General features: G+C 42.4%; 1 protein-coding gene across 2 annotated transcripts in view; it reads left to right on the top strand.

The window, feature by feature from the left end:
• The window catches only part of TMC6 (transmembrane channel like 6), a 165,526-nt gene that overhangs the window by 83,751 nt on the left and 61,421 nt on the right, over nt 1–20,354 (top strand). For both annotated transcript variants that reach the window (XM_077251349.1, XM_077251348.1), the window contains 2 exons: nt 1,474–1,551; nt 19,505–19,651. In XM_077251349.1, coding sequence (XP_077107464.1) covers nt 1,474–1,551; nt 19,505–19,651 — 225 coding nt within the window. The remainder of the gene's footprint in view (nt 1–1,473; nt 1,552–19,504; nt 19,652–20,354) is intronic.

Genomic DNA, 20,354 nt, shown 5'->3' with positions numbered 1-20,354 from the left:
ACGCAGCACAAAAAGAGTGTGCCAAAAATACAATTGGGAGTGTGGGTGATTGGGGATGGGTTGGCGGAGAGCTGGAACAGGGATTGGGGAACTGCTTCTGCTGCTGTTATCACAGATCAGGCACACAGCAGCCAGAATACAGCACAGATTGCAGGAGACAGATCGCGGGAGGATCGCACTTGCCACAAATACTTTTTCTCTAACTCGGATATACAACTGCTCTGCACACCAACTCTGAGATAAAGATGGCGTGCAGAGTGGTGATCGCTATTTTGGATGACCCCTTTTGGTGCTGATTGGTTGAACAATAATGACTGACCAGCGTCAAAGAGGTTAATCAGGTGAGGTGATGTGGCGATCACTCTACCCATTGTGATTAGTGCTGTCTCAGACAGCAACAATCAAAGCATGTCACATAGTTTGCTGTTTTTGTAACTTTATTGTGACCTTGCTTTTATGGCTGCTTAGCATTGATCAGCCAAATCACAGCGATCGCCTTCGCAAGGTGATTTTGGTGGTGGTATAGCCCCCCAGGGCGACATGCAGGGATGTCCTGCAGTCAAAGAAATAGCATTCTGTATATATATGCTTCGCTTTGCAAAATGCAGCTTCCGCAGAGCAGTATATACACGACGCATGTCGGAAAGGGGTAAATCATGTGTGTCTGCTCTATTGGGGTACATTCACACGACCTTATTTTTGGTCTCTGCTGTCAGTGTAAAACAAACTAATATCACACAGACAACGCTAAAGACCAATGTTGTTCAGATGACTGTTAATTTTTACATAGACCAAATGTCCGGGTGAAAAAAATGAAGCGCAGCATACACTATTCTCTTCTGTATTTTCAATTAAACGTGCCCATTTAAGTCTATGAGTGTGTTTAAAAAAAAAAAAAAGCGGATCCCATATGGATCAACTGTAAAGCAGACTATGTCTTTTAGGCATGTTATATGAAACTGATTATATGAAACTGATTATATAAAAACGTAGCCTGAATGGAAGATATCTAAGGAGGGTGTTATATAGTTGCTTCACTCTATTTCTTACTGAGATAAAAAAATTACAACACATTTGTTGGTCCCGTCCGGGCTTACGTCCAAACCTTCCCTCCCCTGCATATATTCCTATACTTAAGACACTCAGACATAGTAGACTGCATATGTGTGCCTGCCTCCAGCAGGCATATAAGCCCGAAAATGATGCAACCTAGAGCACACGTTGACTCTGTGGGCACCATTATGGTCTATGGCCCAGTCCGCGCATACGCCTGAATTCCGTCTTGGGTGGGAATTTGGACGTTAGCCCCCACAGGACCAACGAACATGTGACACAACGCAATGTTGAAAGCACCTTAACATTCGACAGTTGGTTATGGTCGCTCAGCAAATTGCTTCAGACCTTCATGAAAACCTACATTAGGTGCTCCATTAACTTCTAATTGTGTTACATTAAGTTTTTTCTTTTTTCTAGGAACTAGTCCTGAATCATTGGGTGACCACTACTCCGCCACCATGAGAATCCTTGCTAATATGCCAAGTCGAACAATTGGTAAGTATGGCAATTTTGGGATGTGCTCCCTCTTTATAAAATAAAACCGCAGGCATTCCAGGTATGAAGTAAACTTAAACAAGTAATGCTCAGTCTCCCACATTGAACTTTGTTAATGATAAATTTAGGAAGGTAGGTTTTTAGTTTGTTTATATTAAAAAAAATTATATGCTGTTGATGTGCTATCACCGCTGCAACAAAAACACTGAGACAAGACCAGTGGTGGGGAGCTGGTGCTGGACCCAGGGAGGTTGAGTACCTGCTGAATTTATTTGAGTTATTTTACAGAGTTTGGAGTTCACTTTCCTGAAAGTGGACAAGCCCTTTAAGAAGTGAACACATGTTTGGATCCTCACTGCCCTAAGGGCTCATCTTAGTTTGTAACACGGGGAGAAGAAACAGCACTTCAAACTTCTCAGGAGAGATATTTACTCAGTACTGTAACATTGCAATGTCCCTGACCTTTTGCTCCTTTCTTTGTACTTTTCATATCCGGAGTTCCTAAAGAAGGTTTTTGTGGGTGCACAAATGCCATACATGTAGATGTCAACTGCTGTTTAGGCACACTACTGCAGGACCACCATTTATATTTCTCCTGTTGGAAACGGGTCCATCTGTATGCCTTCTCTTTTGTTATTTTGTCTCTTCCTCTTTCTCTCACCAGAAGAAATTGCTAAAACATGTTTACAGCCTCAGGGAGAAAAATACAGCATTTATCACCTCACAGAACTGGGCAAATTCACTTCACCCACCATGTACTAATGTAGTGTTGTCTGTCTCGCATACAGAGAACAGTTTTACCTCAGACATTGTGCTCCTCTACCATTCACCTTATATATCTGCCTCACTCACTGTTCCTGTATTTCCACCACAGACATAGCTGACACCTCATACAGTAATGGTATGATACACCACATGTGATATCTGCAGCTTCTTCTTGTCCTCACATGATGGTGACTGTGTGATAAGTAATGTTACTCTGCTCAATGTGCTGGAGCAGGGAGGATACATGAATTCTGTACACTGCTGGGAGAGGAGTAGCCTGGGTGTAAGAGGATGTTACATAGGTGATGAGTCAGTATGGAGAATACACTGCCCTCATTATTCCCTATAACTAGCCTGCTGTGTGCAAGTTCTTAGCCCCTCTCCATGTATATGGCCTACAGTTAGTGACGGACATATCATTGTTGCAGCCACACAGAGGCCCGAGAGATAAGGGGGCACATTTCTAACTCCAAAGCAGGTGGAATTGTGCATTATGATGAACTTTTGGACTGCAAAGGGCCCATATATTGTTCTTGCACTGGGCCCTCTCCTGTCGGCATCCGCCACTGCTTCAAGTTAGATAGGGATTGCTGTTGTGCAGGTTTAGTCCTCCCTCCTTATAGTGTTATATGCTGATCCTGCTGTGTGCTGGTCTTTAGTTCCCCTTCATGTATATCCCTCTGTGTATACTGATCCTGCTGTGCGCTGGTCAATAGTTCCCCTTCATGTGTATCCCTCTGTGTATACTGATCCTGCGGTGTGCTGGTCATTAGTTCCCCTTCATGTGTATCCCTCTGTGTATACTGATCCTGCTGTGTGCTGGTCATTAGTTCCCCTCCATGTGTATGCCTCTGTATATACTGATCCTGCTGTGGTACAGGTCATTAGTTCCTTTTCATGTGTATCCCTCTGTGTATACTGATCCTGCTGTGTGCTGGTCAAATAGTTCCCCTTCATGTGTATCCCTCTGTATATATTGATCCTGCTGTGGTACAGGTCATTAGTTCCTTTTCATGTGTATCCCTCTGTGTATACTGATCCTGCGGTGTGCTGGTCATTAGTTCCCCTTCATGTATATCCCTCTATTTATACTAATCCTGCTGTGTGCTGGTCATTAGTTCCCCTTCATGTGTATGCCTCTGTGTATACTGATCCTGCTGTGTGCAGGTCATTAGTTCCCCTTCATGTATATCCCCCTGTGTATACTGATCATGCTGTGTGCTGGTCATTAGTTCCCGTTCATATACCTCCCTCTGTATACTGATCCTGCTGTGTTCAGGTAATTAGTTCCTTTTCATGTATATCCCTCTGCGTATACTGATCCTGCTGTGTTCAGGTCATTAGTTCCTTTTCATGTATATCCCTCTGTTTATACTGATCCTGCTGTGTTCAGGTCATTAGTTCCTTTTCATGTATATCCCTCTGTGTATACTGATCCTGCAGTGTGCAGGTCATTAGTTCCTCTTCATGTATATCCCTCTGTACATACTGATCCTGCTGTGTGCTGGTCATTAGTTCCTTTTCATGTATATCCCTCTGTGTATACTGATCCTGCTGTGTGCAGTTCATTAGTTCCCCTTCATTTATATCCCTCTGTGTATACTGATCCTGCTGTGTGCAGGTCATTAGTTCCCCTTCATGTACAGTATATCCCTCTGTGTATACTGATCCTGCGGTGTGCAGGTCATCATTTCCCCTTCATGTATATACCTCTGTGTATACTGATCCTGCTGTGTGGTGGTCATTAGTTCCCCTTCATGTATATCCCTGTGTGTATGCTGATCCTGCTGTGTGCTGGTCATTAGTTTCCCCTTATGTATATCCCTCTATATACTGATCCTGCTGTGTACAGGTCATTAGTTCCCCTTCATGTATATCCCTCTGTGTATACTGATCCTGCTGTGTGCTGGTCATTAGTTCCCCTTCATGTATATCCCTCTGTGTATACTGATCCTGCTGTGTGCTGGTCATTAGTTCCCCTTCATGTATATCCCTCTGTGTATACTGATCCTGCTGTGTGCTGGTCATTAGTTCCCCTTCATTTATATCCCTCTGTGTATACTGATCCTGCTGTGTGCTTGTCATTAGTTCCCCTTCATGTATATCCCCCTGTGCATACTGATCCTGCTGTGTGCTGGTCATTAGTTCCCCTTCATGTATATCCCTCTGTGTACACTGATTCTGCGGTGTGCAGGTCATTAGTTCCCCTTCATTTATATCCCTCTGTGTATACTGATCCTGCTGTGTGCTGGTCATTAGTTCCCCTTCATTTATATCCCTCTGTGTATACTGATCCTGCTGTCTGCTGGTCATTAGTTCCCCTTCATGTATATCCGTCTGTGTATACTGATCCTGCTGTGCGCTGGTCAATAGTTCCCCTTCATGTGTATCCCTCTGTGTATACTGATCCTGCGGTGTGCTGGTCATTAGTTCCCCTTCATGTGTATCCCTCTGTGTATACTGATCCTGCTGTGTGCTGGTCATTAGTTCCCCCTCCATGTGTATGCCTCTGTATATACTGATCCTGCTGTGTACAGGTCATTAGTTCCTTTTCATGTGTATCCCTCTGTGTATACTGATCCTGCGGTGTGCTGGTCATTAGTTCCCTTTCATGTATATCCCTCTATTTATACTAATCCTGCTGTGTGCTGGTCATTAGTTCCCCTTCATGTATATCCCTCTGTTTATACTGATCCTGCTGTGTGCTGGTCATTAGTTCCCCTTCATGTGTATGCCTCTGTATATACTGATCCTGCTGTGTGCAGGTCATTAGTTCCCCTTCATGTATATCCCCCTGTGTATACTGATCATGCTGTGTGCTGGTCATTAGTTCCCGTTCATATACCTTCCTACTGTATACTGTGCCTGCTGTGTTCAGGTCATTAGTGCCCCTTCATGTATATCCCTCTGTATATACTGATCCTGCTGTGTTCAGGTCATTAGTTCCCCTTCATGTATATCCCTCTGTATATACTGATCCTGCTGTGTGCAGGTCATTAGTTCCCCTTCATGTATATCCCTCTGTGTATACTGATCCTGCTGTGTGCTGGTCATTAGTTCCCCTTCATGTGTATGCCTCTGTATATACTGATCCTGCTGTGTTCTGGTCATTAGTTCCCCTTCATGTATATCCCGCTGTGTATACTTATCCTGCTGTGTGCTGGTCATTAGTTCCTTTTCATGTATATCCCTCTGTGTATACTGATCCTGCTGTGTTCAGGTAATTAGTTCCTTTTCATGTATATCCCTCTGTGTATACTGATCCTGCTGTGTGCTGGTCATTAGTTCCCCTTCATGTATTTCCCTCTGCTTATACTGATCCTGCTGTGTGCTGGTCATTAGTTCCCCTTCATGTATACCCCTCTGTGTATACTGATCCTGCTGTGTACAGGTCATTAGTTCCTTTTCATGTATATCCCTCTGTGTATACTGATCCTGCGGTGTGCAGGTCATTAGTTCCTCTTCATGTATATCCCTCTGTACATACTGATCCTGCTGTGTGCTGGTCATTAGTTCCTTTTCATGTATATCCCTCTGTGTATACTGATCCTGCTGTGTGCAGGTCATTAGTTCCCCTTCATGTACAGTATATCCCTCTGTGTATACTGATCCTGCGGTGTGCAGGTCATCAATTCCCCTTCATGTATATCCCTCTGTGTATACTGATCCTGCTGTGTGGTGGTCATTAGTTCCCCTTCATGTATATCCCTGTGTGTATGCTGATCCTGCTGTGTGCTGGTCATTAGTTTCCCTTGATGTATATCCCTCTATATACTGATCCTGCTGTGTACAGGTCATTAGTTCCCCTTCATTTATATCCCTCTGTGTATACTGATCCTGCTGTGTGCTGGTCATTAGTTCCCCTTCATTTATATCCCTCTGTGTATACTGATCCTGCTGTGTGCTGGTCATTAGTTCCCCTTCATTTATATCCCTCTGTGTATACTGATCCTGCTGTGTACAGGTCATTAGTTCCTTTTCATTTATATCCCTCTGTGTATACTGATCCTGCTGTCTGCTGGTCATTAGTTCCCCTTCATGTATATCCCCCCTGTGTATACTGATCCTGCTGTGTGCAGGTCATTAGTTCCCCTTCATGTATATCCCTCTGTGTATACTGATCCTGCAGTGTGCAGGTCATTAGTTCCCCTTCATGTATATCCCTCTGTGTATACTGCTCCTGCGGTGTGCAGGTCATTAGTTCCCCTTCATGTATATCCCCCTGTGTATACTGATCCTGCTGTGTGCAGGTCATTAGTTCCCCTTCATGTATATCCTCTGTGTATACTGATCCTGCTGTGTGCTGGTCATTAGTTCCCCTTCATGTATATCCCTCTGTGTATACTGATCCTGCTGTGTGCTGGTCATTAGTTCCCCTTCATGTATATCCCTCTGTGTATACTGATCCTGCTGTGTGCTGGTCATTAGTTCCCCTTCATGTATATCCCTCTGTGTATACTGATCCTGCTGTGTGCTGGTCATTAGTTCCCCTTCATTTATATCCCTCTGTGTATACTGATCCTGCTGTGTGCTTGTCATTAGTTCCCCTTCATGTATATCCCCCTGTGTATACTGATCCTGCTGTGTGCAGGTCATTAGTTCCCCTTCATGTATATCCCTCTGTGCATACTCATCCTGCAGTGTGCAGGTCATTAGTTCCCCTTCATGTATATTCCTCTGTGTATACTGCTCCTGCTGTGTGCAGGTCATTAGTTTTCCTTCATGTATATCCCTCTGTGTATACTGATCCTGCTGTGTGCTGGTCATTAGTTTCCCTTCATGTATATCCCTCTGTGTATACTGATCCTGCTGTGTGCTTGTCATTAGTTCCCCTTCATGTATATCCCCCTGTGCATACTGATCCTGCTGTGTGCTGGTCATTAGTTCCCCTTCATGTATATCCCTCTGTGTATACTGATCCTGCTGTGTGCTTGTCATTAGTTCCCCTTCATGTGTATCCCTCTGTGTATACTGATCCTGCTGTGTGCTGGTCATTAGTTTCCCTTCATGTATATCCCTCTGTTTATACTGATCCTGCTGTGTGCTTGTCATTCGTTCCCCTTCATGTATATCCCCCTGTGCATACTGATCCTGCTGTGTGCTGGTCATTAGTTCCCCTTCATGTATATCCCCCTGTGCATACTGATCCTGCTGTGTGCTGGTCATTAGTTCCCCTTCATGTATATCCCTCTGTGTATACTGATCCTGCGGTGTGCAGGTCATTAGTTCCCCTTCATGTATATCCCTCGGTGTATACTGATCCTGCAGTGTGCAGGTCATTAGTTCCCCTTCATGTATATCCCTCTGTGTATACTGCTCCTGCGGTGTGCAGGTCATTAGTTCCCCTTCATGTATATCCTCCTGTGTATACTGATCCTGCTGTGTGCAGGTCATTAGTTCCCCTTCATGTATATCCTCTGTGTATACTGATCCTGCTGTGTGCTGGTCATTAGTTCCTTTTCATGTATATCCCTCTGTGTATACTGATCCTGCTGTGTGCAGGTCATTAGTTCCCCTTCATGTACAGTATATCCCTCTGTGTATACTGATCCTGCGGTGTGCAGGTCATCAATTCCCCTTCATGTATATCCCTCTGTGTATACTGATCCTGCTGTGTGGTGGTCATTAGTTTCCCTTCATGTATATCCCTCTGTGTATACTGATCCTGCTGTGTGCTGGTCATTAGTTCCCCTTCATTTATATCCCTCTGTGTATACTGATCCTGCTGTGTGCAGGTCATTAGTTCCCCTTCATTTATATCCCTCTGTGTATACTGATCCTGCTGTGTGCTTGTCATTAGTTCCCCTTCATGTATATCCCCCTTTGCATACTGATCCTGCTGTGTGCTTGTCATTAGTTCCCCTTCATGTATATCCCCCTGTGCATACTGATCCTGCTGTGTGCTGGTCATTAGTTCCCCTTCATGTGTATACTGATCCTGCGGTGTGCAGGTCATTCTGTGTATACTGATCCTGCGGTGTGCAGGTCATTAGTTCCCCTTTATTTATATCCCTCTGTGTATAGTGTTCCTGCTGTGTGCTGGTCATTAGTTCCCCTTCATTTATATCCCTCTGTGTATACTGATCCTGCTGTCTGCTGGTCATTAGTTCCCCTTCATGTATATCCCCCTGTGTATACTGATCCTGCTGTGTGCAGGTCATTAGTTCCCCTTCATGTATATCCCCCTGTGTATACTCATCCTGCAGTGTGCAGGTCATTAGTTCCCCTTCATGTATATCCTCTGTGTATACTGATCCTGCTGTGTGCTGGTCATTAGTTTCCCTTCATGTATATCCCTCTGTGTATACTGATCCTGCTGTGTGCTGGTCATTAGTTCCCCTTCATTTATATCCCTCTGTGTATACTGATCCTGCTGTGTGCAGGTCATTAGTTCCCCTTCATTTATATCCCTCTATATACTGATCCTGCTGTGTGCTGATCATTAGTTCCCCTTCATTTATATCCCTCTGTGTATACTGATCCTGCTGTGTGCTTGTCATTAGTTCCCCTTCATGTATATCCCTCTGTGTATACTGATCCTGCGGTGTGCAGGTCATTAGTTCCCCTTCATGTATATCCTGTGTATACTGATCCTGCAGTGTGCAGGTCATTAGTTCCCCTTCATGCATATCCCTCTGTGTATACTGATCCTGCGGTGTGCAGGTCATTAGTTCCCCTTCATGTATATCCCTCTGTGTATACTGATCCTGCAGTGTGCAGGTCATTAGTTCCCCTTCATGTATATCCCTCTGTGTATACTGATCCTGCGGTGTGCAGGTCATTAGTTCCCCTTCATGTATATCCTCTGTGTATACTGATCCTGCTGTGTGCTGGTCATTAGTTCCCCTTCATGTATATCCCTCTGTGTATACTGATCCTGCTGTGTGCTGGTCATTAGTTCCCCTTCATGTGTATGCCTTTGTATATACTGATCCTGCTGTGTGCTGGTCATTAGTTCCCCTTCATGTATATCCCCCTGTGTATGCTCATTTTGCTGTGTGCTGGTTATTAGTCCCTCTAGCATAAAGAAGTAGTCCACTCGCCTACAGTTAGGTCCAGAAATATTTGGACAGTGACTAAGGGTACCGTTACACAAAACGATTTACCAACGATCACGACCAGCGATACGACCTGGCCGTGATCGTTGGTAAGTCGTTGAGTGGTCGCTGGGGAGCTGTCACACAGACAGCTCTCCAGCGACCAACGATGCCGAAGTCCCCGGGTAACCAGGGTAAACATCGGGTTACTAAGCGCAGGGCCGCTCTTAGTAACCCGATGTTTACCCTGGTTACCAGCGTAAATGTAAAATAAAAAAAACACATACTCACATTCCGGTGCCCGGTTTCCGCTTCCCTGCACTCCTCCTGCATCCTGTGTAAGCGCCGGCCCAAGCAGAGCGGTGACGTCACCGCTGTGCTCTGCTTTCACTTTACGGCCGGCGCTCACAGTCAGTGCAGGGAAGCAGACGGCCAGGGACCTGACGGACACCGGAATGTAAGTATGTACTGTTTGTTTGTTTTTTACATTTACGATGGTAACCAGGGTAAACATCGGGTTACTAAGCGCGGCCCTGCACTTAGTAACCCGATGTTTACCCTGGTTACAAGCGAACGCATCGCTGGATCGGTGTCACACACACCGATCCAGCGATGACAGCGGGAGATCCAGCGACGAAATAAAGTTTCAAACGATCTGCTACGACGTACGATTCTCAGCGGGGTCCCTGATCGCCGCTGCGTGTCAGACACAGCGATATCGTATGGATATCGCTGGAACGTCACGGATCGTGCCGTCGTAGCGATCAAAGTGCCAATGTGAGACGGTACCCTAAGTCTTCATGATTTGGGCTCTGCATGCCAATTTTTTTTTTTTCATTTAAAATAAAACTGAGATACAATTGAAGTGTAAAATAAAAACAACTGGCACACTCCAAAACTGTGATGCAAAGGGGTTTGTTTAATATGCATACAGAACGTTTCGGTCTACAATTGACCTTCATCAGCGTGCAAAAAAATAGCGGTATGGATGTCGGAACCCCAGTAGATATTAATTGGTATTAAATGGCTACTTGCGGTGGATACCGCGTAGTCCCTGCGCTTCCTCCTCCTCGCTTGCCTGACCAATTAGCATTTATTACTGGCCTACACATACACATATGTATGTATATATTCCTATCCTACCCACTACAATCTTGATGCATACCAATTAATATCTACTGGGGTTCCGACATCCATACCGCTATTTTTTAGCACGCTGATGAAGGTCAATTGTAGACCGAAACATTCTGTATGTATATTAAACAAACCCCTTTGCATCACAGTTTTGGAGTGTGCCAGTTGTTTATATTTCACATTAAGGTTTGGGAACCTATTCCTGTGCACCTCCCCTTAGTAAGGCTGTGCTGAACATTTTCTATACCGTACAATTAAAGTGTAGACTTTCAGGTTCAAGCCCTTCACGACATGTGTTGTACATGTACGGCGCATGTCCTGTCTCCCCCTTTGATGTGGGCTCCGTCTCTGAGCCCGTATCTTTTCCGACATGTCAGCTGATTTTCTTAGGCTGTGTGCACGCGATGCGGAATTAGTGTGGATCCGCAGCGGATTTGTCCTCGCAGAAACGCTGCAGTTCCGCAAAGTGATTTACAGTACAATGTAAATCAATAGAAAAAAAAATGCTGTGCTAATGGTGCTGAAAAATCCGCATGAAAACCGCTGCAGATCAAAAGAAGTAGCATGCTACTTCTTTTGTGCGGAACTGCAGTGTTTCTGACCCCTTCCATTATAGAAATCCTCAGGGCTACAAAACGTAGAAAATCCGCACAAAATCCGTATAAATTCCGTAACAAAAACGCATAAAATCCGCATAAAATCTGCACCTGTGTTTTCTGCCAGGAGATGCAGATTTTGTGCGGAAAATTCTGCACCCCAATCCGTGTGCACATAGCCTTAATTACCAAAGATTAAACCACAACCGCAAGATGGATTTCATGAAGCAAGATACCATTTTAATCAGTATAATGGCACCTACCTGACACTGTCTGTAGGTTACTGTGCACAATCCTGCTGACAGGTTCACTTTAGGTTTGGTCCTAAGCATATGCAATGCATGCTCGATGGGGTTGACATCTGGTGACTCTGCCATTCCAATCAACCTTGCAGCCTTTTTGTGAATCTGAGCAGAAAGTATCGCCCTGCACACTTCAGAATTCATCCAACTGCTTCTGTCTTCAGTCACATCATTAATAAACAATAGTGACCCAGTGCAATTGGAAGCCATGAATGCCCATGTCATCACACTGCCTCCATCATGTTTTATAGAGGATGTCGTGTTCTTTGAATCTTGAGCCGTTCCAAGCCTTTGCCATACTAACTTCTTCCCATCTTTCTGGTACAGGTTGATCTTCGTTTTATCTATGCAAATGTTATGGAGGAAATTTGTGGATTGTATCCGCGCTGCCAAACAACTCAAATCCAGACGTAGTTGAAAACGTAGTGGTGGTTTATTCAACGTGTTTCGAAGTCTATATGACTTCTTCTTCAGGGAATAACACAAAAACATAATTTTATCTATCCAAAGAATGCTTTTCAAGAACTGGGCTGGTTTATTTACCGTAGATGTTTTTGGGAAAAGTCTAATTTGGCCTTCTATTTTTTAGGCTGATTAATGATTACACCTTGTGGTGAACCCTCTGTATTTGCTCTCATGAAATCTTCTCTTTATGGTAGACTTAAATATTGAAACAGCTACTTCCTGGAGTTCTTCACTTGGATGGATTCAGTGAAGAGGTTTATCTTCACCATGGAAAGGATTCTGTGATCATTCACTAATGTTGTCTTCCATGGACGTCCATAACTTATTGAGTTCCCAAACTTACCTGTGCGCTTTTTATTTTTTTGTTGTTTTGCAGAAGATAGTAAACTGTTGATTTGGACACTCCTAACATTTCTGTTATCTCTCTGATGGATTTCTCTTTTTTTCAGCCTAATGATGGTCTTCCATTAAGAGCTTCTTTGAGTGCATGTTGTGGGTTCACCAGCTTTTAAATGCAAATGCCACACCTGCAATCAACTCCAGACCTTTTACCTACTTAATTGAAGATAGATTAACAAGGGACTAACCCATGCAGCCCATTATGAGCTTTTGAAATAACTGTCCAAATTCTATTGGTCCCTTTAAAAAGAGGCAGTTACTTATTAAACACCTGTAATTCCTAAACCGTAACTCCAATTAGCCAATTAGGATGTGAATACCCTCAAATTAAAACTGACAGTTATGTATACACTTTAAGCCCATATTGATTATATAACTGTATCTTGAATATGTTTTGGTAAAAAGCTAAAATGCCAAAACTTGTGTTGATGTCCAAATATTTATTGCCCTAACTGTATATAATAGCTCGAACGTGTATTCTGTGCATTTTTCGGCCTATAAGGCGCACCAGACCATAAGTCGCACCACAAATTTTGGGGTGGAAAATAGCAAAAAAAAAGATTTTTATAAGATGGGGGTCCGTCTTATCGTCCGAATTTAAGGTATCTTACCTGAGGGCCGGTGGTGGAAGAGCGGGGTCACAGGAGGTATGGTCCCTTCCTCAGGAAGCCGTCCGCTTCAGAAGTGGGGCAATGCTGCAGTCCCGGAGTATCCCAGCGGTGCAGTGCTGCACGTCCGGTGTCGGTGGTGAGGCAGAGTAGAGCGCGTTGCATGGAGCAGGATCCCTTTCTCAGGATGCCGGTGGCATAAATGTGGCGATGCTGCAGCCCGGTGTCCACGATGAGCAAAGCCAAGTGTATCATTGGTTTCTCGGCGGCCATTTTCCTGAAGCCAAGGGCTGCCGGGATCTCAATCTGCGCACTCGCAGCCTTAAGCAGCCATTTTCCTGAAGCCCACAGCCTTAGGAAAATGGAGCACGAGAGGCCCAGCCAAGATCTCAATCTGCACGTCCGCTGCCTCCGGCGGCCCACGGCTTCAGGAAGATGGCCGCAGAGAAACCAATAATGCACTCCGCACTACAAACCCCCGACACCAAAATTCAGCATCGCCACACTTCTGCCGCCACTGTTTCCGTGAGGAAGGGATGCTGCTACACCACTGCCACAGCCCCCTGGTAAGCCTGCATTCTGACTATAAGATGCACCCCTCACTTTCCTCCCAATTTTTTTTTGGGAAAAGTGCGACTTATAGTCAGAAAAATACGGTAGTTCAGGTTTATTGCTAAGAGTTGCCTGTTAGCTGCAGTACTTTGTCCGCCTGACCCATATGTAGATATTTTTTTATTTGTGAAGCAAGTTAGTACAACTTCAATCCATAAAATCAAATCCTTTATTTCATGATTAAAATAGATATGGCCACACAAAAATAGGCATAGAGGCTTGGTTGTGGATAAGGGGTGCAAGGAGGTGAAACCAGATACATTTCAAACCACTTCTCCTTCTTTAAAGGGTGGACCCTGGTGAGTGTTGGCTGATATTTTCCAGAACCTGGTTTGTAGTGGAGGATAACGCTGCACATATCTGTGCAAATGGACATATTCATGGAAGCTTACAAGGGCTTCTCACTAAATTAGAATATCACCAAAAAGTTAATTTATTTCAGTTCTTCTATACAAAAAGTTAAACTCATATATTATATAGAGTCATTACAAACAGAGTGATCTATTTCAAGTGTTTATTTCTGTTGATGATTATGGCTTACTGTTTGTAATGTCTCTATATGAGTTTCACTTTTTGTATTGAAGAATTGAAATAAATAAATTTTTTGTTGATATTCTAATTTAGTGAGAAGCACTTGTAAATCTAATTTTGCAAATTTTGGTGGTTTCACCCCTTAGCGACTGCCAATTCAAATTAAAACGGCTGCCATTAAGGTGCCTTATTTGTCACCATCATTTTAAAACGGTTGGAATAAGTGAATAGCGTCTCCCTGCAGGTGCAATTCTGTTGGGTGACTGCTGTAAATGACAACTGACACCCTGCGGTATCGTCCCTGGCCGGTGTGATGACCCAGGGTACGTGGCCTGTGAGATCAAGCAATGCATGAGACCAGTGATCAAAGTAAAAAATATACATGTTCCACAATGGGACGAAGTTAAAAAAGTAAAAAAAAAGGATCTAAAACATGAAAAAAGAAAAAAAAACCCAAAGTTTGAGCTAAAATAAACACATAATTGGTATCGCCAAGTTCAGAACGAACCAACCTATAAAACAATAATGTCATTTATTCCATACTGTGAACATCGTAACAAATAAATAAAAAAAAAACACTAAATAAAAAAAACACTCCAAAAATGTTGCTTTTTCATCATGCTGATGCATCAAAAATTAAATACAAAGCGATCATAAAGATATACGTAAAAAAAGCAAAGATACAAATGAAAACGTTAAACCGTCCTGCAAAAAACAAGCCCTAATATTGCTTATTCGAGAAAAAAATGAAAAAGTTACAGCTCTCAGAATATGACGTAAAAAAAAACAATTTTTGTAAAATATTATTTTTGGTGTGTAAAAGTAGGAAAGCATACAAAAAGAATATAAATTTTGTATCGCTGTAATTGCATGGACCCCAAGAATAAATTGATCTTATCACTTTTACCACACGATGATCCACGAAAAAAAAAAAAAAAAAAAAAAATGAACTGCTGTTTTTTGTTCATTCTGCATCTAAAGAACCTGAATAAAAAGTGATCAAAAAATGTTATGTGCCTCAAAATGGTGCCAAATAATCGCTGACTCGTTGCACAAAAAAATAAGCCCTCATACAGTTCTGTCTGCAAAATAATAAATAAGTTACAGCTCTCAGAATATCTTAATATGGCTACAATTATTTATTTATTTTATAAAAAAGCATTTTTACTGTGTAATAAAAAAAAAAAAGGATTTATATCAGCTATTGCTGTTATCACACTGACCTGAAGAATAAATCCACCTTATCACTTATACTGTATGCTGAACAACCTAAAAAACAAGAACTATTGTTGTACTGCTGTCTATTTCTTTATTCTACCTCCCATGTACATCCCCAAAAATGTGAGTCAGATGAAATTCTCATCAGAACCACTCACTATAACGAAGTAGATGGAGTGACTTTGGACTCTGTTTGGTCCTCTTCCAGTGGTGTCTCATCATTTTAGGCATCTTTTTAGCGCACACGTGTGGTCGACCACCGTTCTGTGAATGTCTGAAAGGATGGATACCATTGGAACCATGTGGCAAACAGAGTATAAAGTGTCTCCATCTGCCTCATTAAAGTGACTGTTTCCATCAGGGGTTTCGCTTGAATTGCATTTTTGTGGAATTTACACAGAAGTCCCGACATCAGTGCTCAGCGTAGAACACAAGAATATGATCCCAGCTTTATACTGAAAGCGATCAAAAAATGTTATGTGCCCCAAAAATGTTACCAGTAAAAACTCTAACTTATCCTGCACAAAACCAGTCCCCACTCAGGTCCATCATCTGTCACTGGAACTATAGGGGGTCCCATGTTACTGGTAGAACAAAGACTCTGGAAAAGCGACGTGGCTCAAATACAATCAAGTGAAATATGCACTCCCAAATCCAAATGCCCCCTCCTGAGCCCCACTGTGCCTAAACCACAGTAAACGGCCACATGTTTGGCATTATTGTAGCGGGGAGAGCGCACTTAATTTACAGGTTGCATGTCTCCAAAAGTACAACCTGTTTACAATATATGGAGGTGATACAACCCACGAGGGCTCTATATACAATGTATAAACCAAGGTAGCATATTTGCAATTCTCCAGAAAAAAAGCACAGTGGGTATTACAAAATGGTCCCTGTGCCATAGATTAATTCATAGAGAGGTGCAATTTCTATGATGGAGTCACACTTGGGTTTTTCTCTTGTTCTGGCACCTTAGAGGCTCCACAAATATCACCCCTGCAAACTATTCTAGGGATCTAAAAGCAACATGGCTCTTCTTCCTTCTCAGCCATGACGTTTGGCCTAACAATAGTTTCTGACGACCATATTGGGCATCATTGTGTTTGCGGAAAATTGCGCAATAAATTGTGCGGTCCAGTTTCATCTATTAACCCTTTTGTAACTGACAAGTCTGCAGCAAATAAAAAATAATGGATTTTTACCAGTAAAATGTTTTATTTCCACCCCCCTCAACATTATAAAATTCTGTGAGGCACATGGGGGTTCAGAATACTTACTACACCCCTACATGAATTCCTTAAGCAGTAAAGTTTCAAATATGGAGTCTCTTGTGGGAGTTTCTGCTGATCTGACACCACAGGGGCTTGGAAAATGGAGCTAACAGTCTATTCAAAGTGTCAGTCTATTCCTTCCCATTCGATCACTGCCGTGTGATCAAACCGTAGTGTGCAACCCCACATGAGGTTCTGCCACTTTCAGTATAAATTGCATAATAAATTAAGCGGTCCATTTTCTCTTACTACTCCTTGTGGAAATTATAAATTTGGAACTAATACAGTATTTTAGTGGTATGAACGTCTAGATGTTATAAAGTTTTGTGAATCATCTGTATGTTAAAAATGCTCAGTACACCCCTAAATGAGTTCCTGGAGGTGTCTAGTTTCCAAAATAGTCACTTGTGGGGGGTTTCTTCTGTTTTGGCACCTCAGGGGCAAATGCAACATTCAAAATTTATTCCAGAGATATTTAAGCACCAAAAATTAAATAGCGCTCTTCACTTTCCAAGCCCCGCCATATGCCCAAACAGCAGTTTTTGACCAACGTATAGGGTATGTCTGTGTCCGGAAGAAAAATTGCATAACAAATGATGTCCGTTTCCTATTATCCATTGTCAAAATTGCAAATTTGGGCTAAAACAACATATTAGCAGAAAAAAACTTACATTTTTGTTTTCACATCCAAATTTTAAAAAGTTCTCCTAAGCACCTACAGGATCAACAACTTCAACACACCTCTAGATGAATTTTTCCTGGGGTCAACTTGTTGGGGTTTCTGCTGTTTTGGTACCGTAGGGGCTCTCTAAATGAGACATGGGGTCTGCAATCTATTCCAGCCAAATTTACATTCCAAATTCCAAATGTTGTTTCTACCATTTCGAGCCCTGCCATGTGGCAAAATACATGTGGGGTATAGTCGTTTTTTTGAAAGTGGTCTGAGGGTATTTGCAAAAAAAATGTTGTTTTTTTTTGTTTTTTTAACAACTTTATTGTGTTGTTTTTTCGCTAACTGCAATAATAAAAAAATTGGTTAGCTTTGGTTAGTTTTTTTTTATCATTGTGATTCCCCTATATCTGATTTGGTTTTGTGGCTTGTAGTATTTCAGGAATGATCAAAAGAAAGGTTATCTGTCCTCATCATGTCAGTTTCGTTATATTAAACGTTTTTTTTCCCATGAACAAAGTTCATTTTAATCAATAGATCTTGGAATAATAATCATTTCCACAATTGGATGTGTTTAAATAAAATGTCCCTGTGCTGAGATAATCTTATAAATGTGCCCCTGCTTGTGTACTGTGTAATGGCTGTGTCTGACCGTACAGGGACATGGTTTGATCATACCACATCTCCTGGGCAGGGGAGGAGACAAAAGGGAGTATACAGACATTACAGCAGAGGATCACAGCTGATTTATAAAAATAAATACATGTCCATCTTGGCTGTAGGCCAGGCTTTTTGCAGCAAGCTCCTGTATCGTTCCATGCTCTGACTTGCTCTCTACACTGGGTGTAGACATTTGTAAACCTCAGTTAGAAGCCCAGCAGCTTCACATGCGGTAAATGGCCTTTCCCCAACATACATACTGGATTCAGAGGCCCCACTACCTTCGTACTTGCCACTCAATAATTACGCACAGAATGAACGCTTTACCAAACACTCATAGTTTTGCAGAGAAAGCGATTTCCTTGATATTTTCATATTCTTGAGTACTTTGACAACAAGCTTACATATTGTAAGCATGTAGCTGGATGCCATATGATTTGTGATCTTCCTTATTATCTTTACACACTGCACAACCTTATTCATGTTCAACAACAGCTAATATGACAGATTGTACTTGCCACATTTTTGAGAAGCGGGCACCACTCAGATACAAGGTAACATGGCCAAGTGCGGACAGACAAATTCATCATAATTAACACCAAAAGTGGCGTAAATTGCTGTAGTTGGAGACTACAGTACTTCAGTTGGGGACCAGAGTAATTTTTCACGCTGTCGCACACCCACTGAAAGAAGTGGCAAATTCGTTAGAAGAGGAGCACTGGCTCCATACTACCAGCCAAGCCAACATCAGTGAAGTGTGTCATTAGTCTCCAAAGTGACATTTAGTTGAGCTGGCCACCAAATTGCTGGTGGGCTGTGATCCGAAGATAGGAAGTGCAAGACTTCTGGGGGGTTTGAGATTACATATAGACAGGGAGTTAGAAAAAATAAGGCAGTAGGCATTGGTAGGGACAGAGAAAAGTGAGGGAAATTTCGTGGATGAGGGCTGTTGTGTAATAAGGTGCTATGTTTTTACCTGTCCTAATCCTCCAAATGAGCTGCCAGTGGGGTCCAGTACAAGAGTCAGGCACATATAGGAGCTAATGTTGTCAGCCATGAGTCTGTAAGCACTATCACTACAAAGTATTCCACAGTGGCGGCTGAGTAAGCGTTTTGAAAGAAGTACATGAGAAGCTCTATGAACTTATTTGTACCGTAGAATTGAGATGGCTGCTCCAGCTAGAGGCCAAATGGCTATAGGTCTTCAACCTAGCTTCAGCAAAAGTGAGCAAAGAATGGTCAGTGCGTGAGATTCTAGTCGCACAAACATGTTATTGCTGCAGTCAATCAGTGGCTACTGCGGCGACTCATTGTTCAGTACGACAGCCACTAATTTGCTGCAACAGTGACATGATGTGCCCACCAAAACAGAAGCTTCTGAGATGAGATTAACAGGTGACCAAAAAGGGAACAAAAATAAAGTACTGGACAGCACCTTTAAGAATACTATGTACAGGGCTTAGGAAACCAGAAGAGCTGTGGGAATAATCTAGCTATAGAGAGCTCTATCACCAGCGATTGGTAGCATGGCTTATCAATAATGCATAAAATGCTGACTTGATAATTTAGGTAGATCTTGTGGGCACTACTTAATTATTTTTCATATGTTTTGCATGTAACATTCCTTTATATGCACAAAATATTACATTTTTTTTTCTTTTCCTCCCTCAAAATTGTTTCTAAAGGGCGCTGTAGAGGGGGTATGCTTTCAGAGTATTATAACCGCACCGTGAGAAAACGACAGTCCAAGAAGCGTCCATCTTTGTACACTATGGAACGATGTGCTAGGCCCAGCATAAGGCAGCGTGATGCATCTGCAGAAGCCGAAGAAGGTAAGGATTCGGCTATAGAAAATGAGCAACACCAACCTGGACCAGGTATAACACCATCTATACGTTTTTACTGAGAAATCTTTTTGGCTCCTCACACATGTACAGTATATTCCTCTCATTAACCATGGTATTTTGAAAATGTAACCAGGTTAAATTGCGATTACAGAAAGTTTTTTTTCTATGTTAAGGACTTTTAGATTGGCCAATTATCACAATTAACTGTTTTCCAAGTGAATGTTATTTGACCTCTTTTTGGCAGATTGGATTATTGAATAGAATTTTTTTTTGTCCTCTTCTAGAGCAACAAGGGAATACAAAGTATTAAGGAAAACATTGTGTTAAAGGGGTTGTCTACTACTTGGACAACTCATTCTCATTCCTCATGTATGGCCCCGTTGAACTAAAAACACTTATACTCACTCCCGTGCTGGCGCCGTTGCAGCAACGTCAGCACTCGCGTTCCTGAGGCTCACGTGAGGTTATGTCACACAAGCCCTGTACCCAGTCAGCGCTGACATCACTGTCTCCACATTCGGACAAATACACTGTGTTCCAAATTATTATGCAAATAATATTTCCTCATATTTTCTCTAAATTACCTATCTGAATTGCAGTCATTGTTATTTTCCAGTCATCTACTATTCTAGTATAATTGCAATGTTTTGGAACAAACTGCCTATGAACGCAGTATCTTTTAAAAAAA

This window comes from Ranitomeya variabilis, chromosome 4 (genome assembly GCF_051348905.1).
Source record: "Ranitomeya variabilis isolate aRanVar5 chromosome 4, aRanVar5.hap1, whole genome shotgun sequence".
In the NCBI taxonomy this organism is placed as follows: domain Eukaryota; kingdom Metazoa; phylum Chordata; class Amphibia; order Anura; family Dendrobatidae; genus Ranitomeya; species Ranitomeya variabilis.
This window is presented reverse-complemented; position numbering and strand designations above follow the sequence as displayed.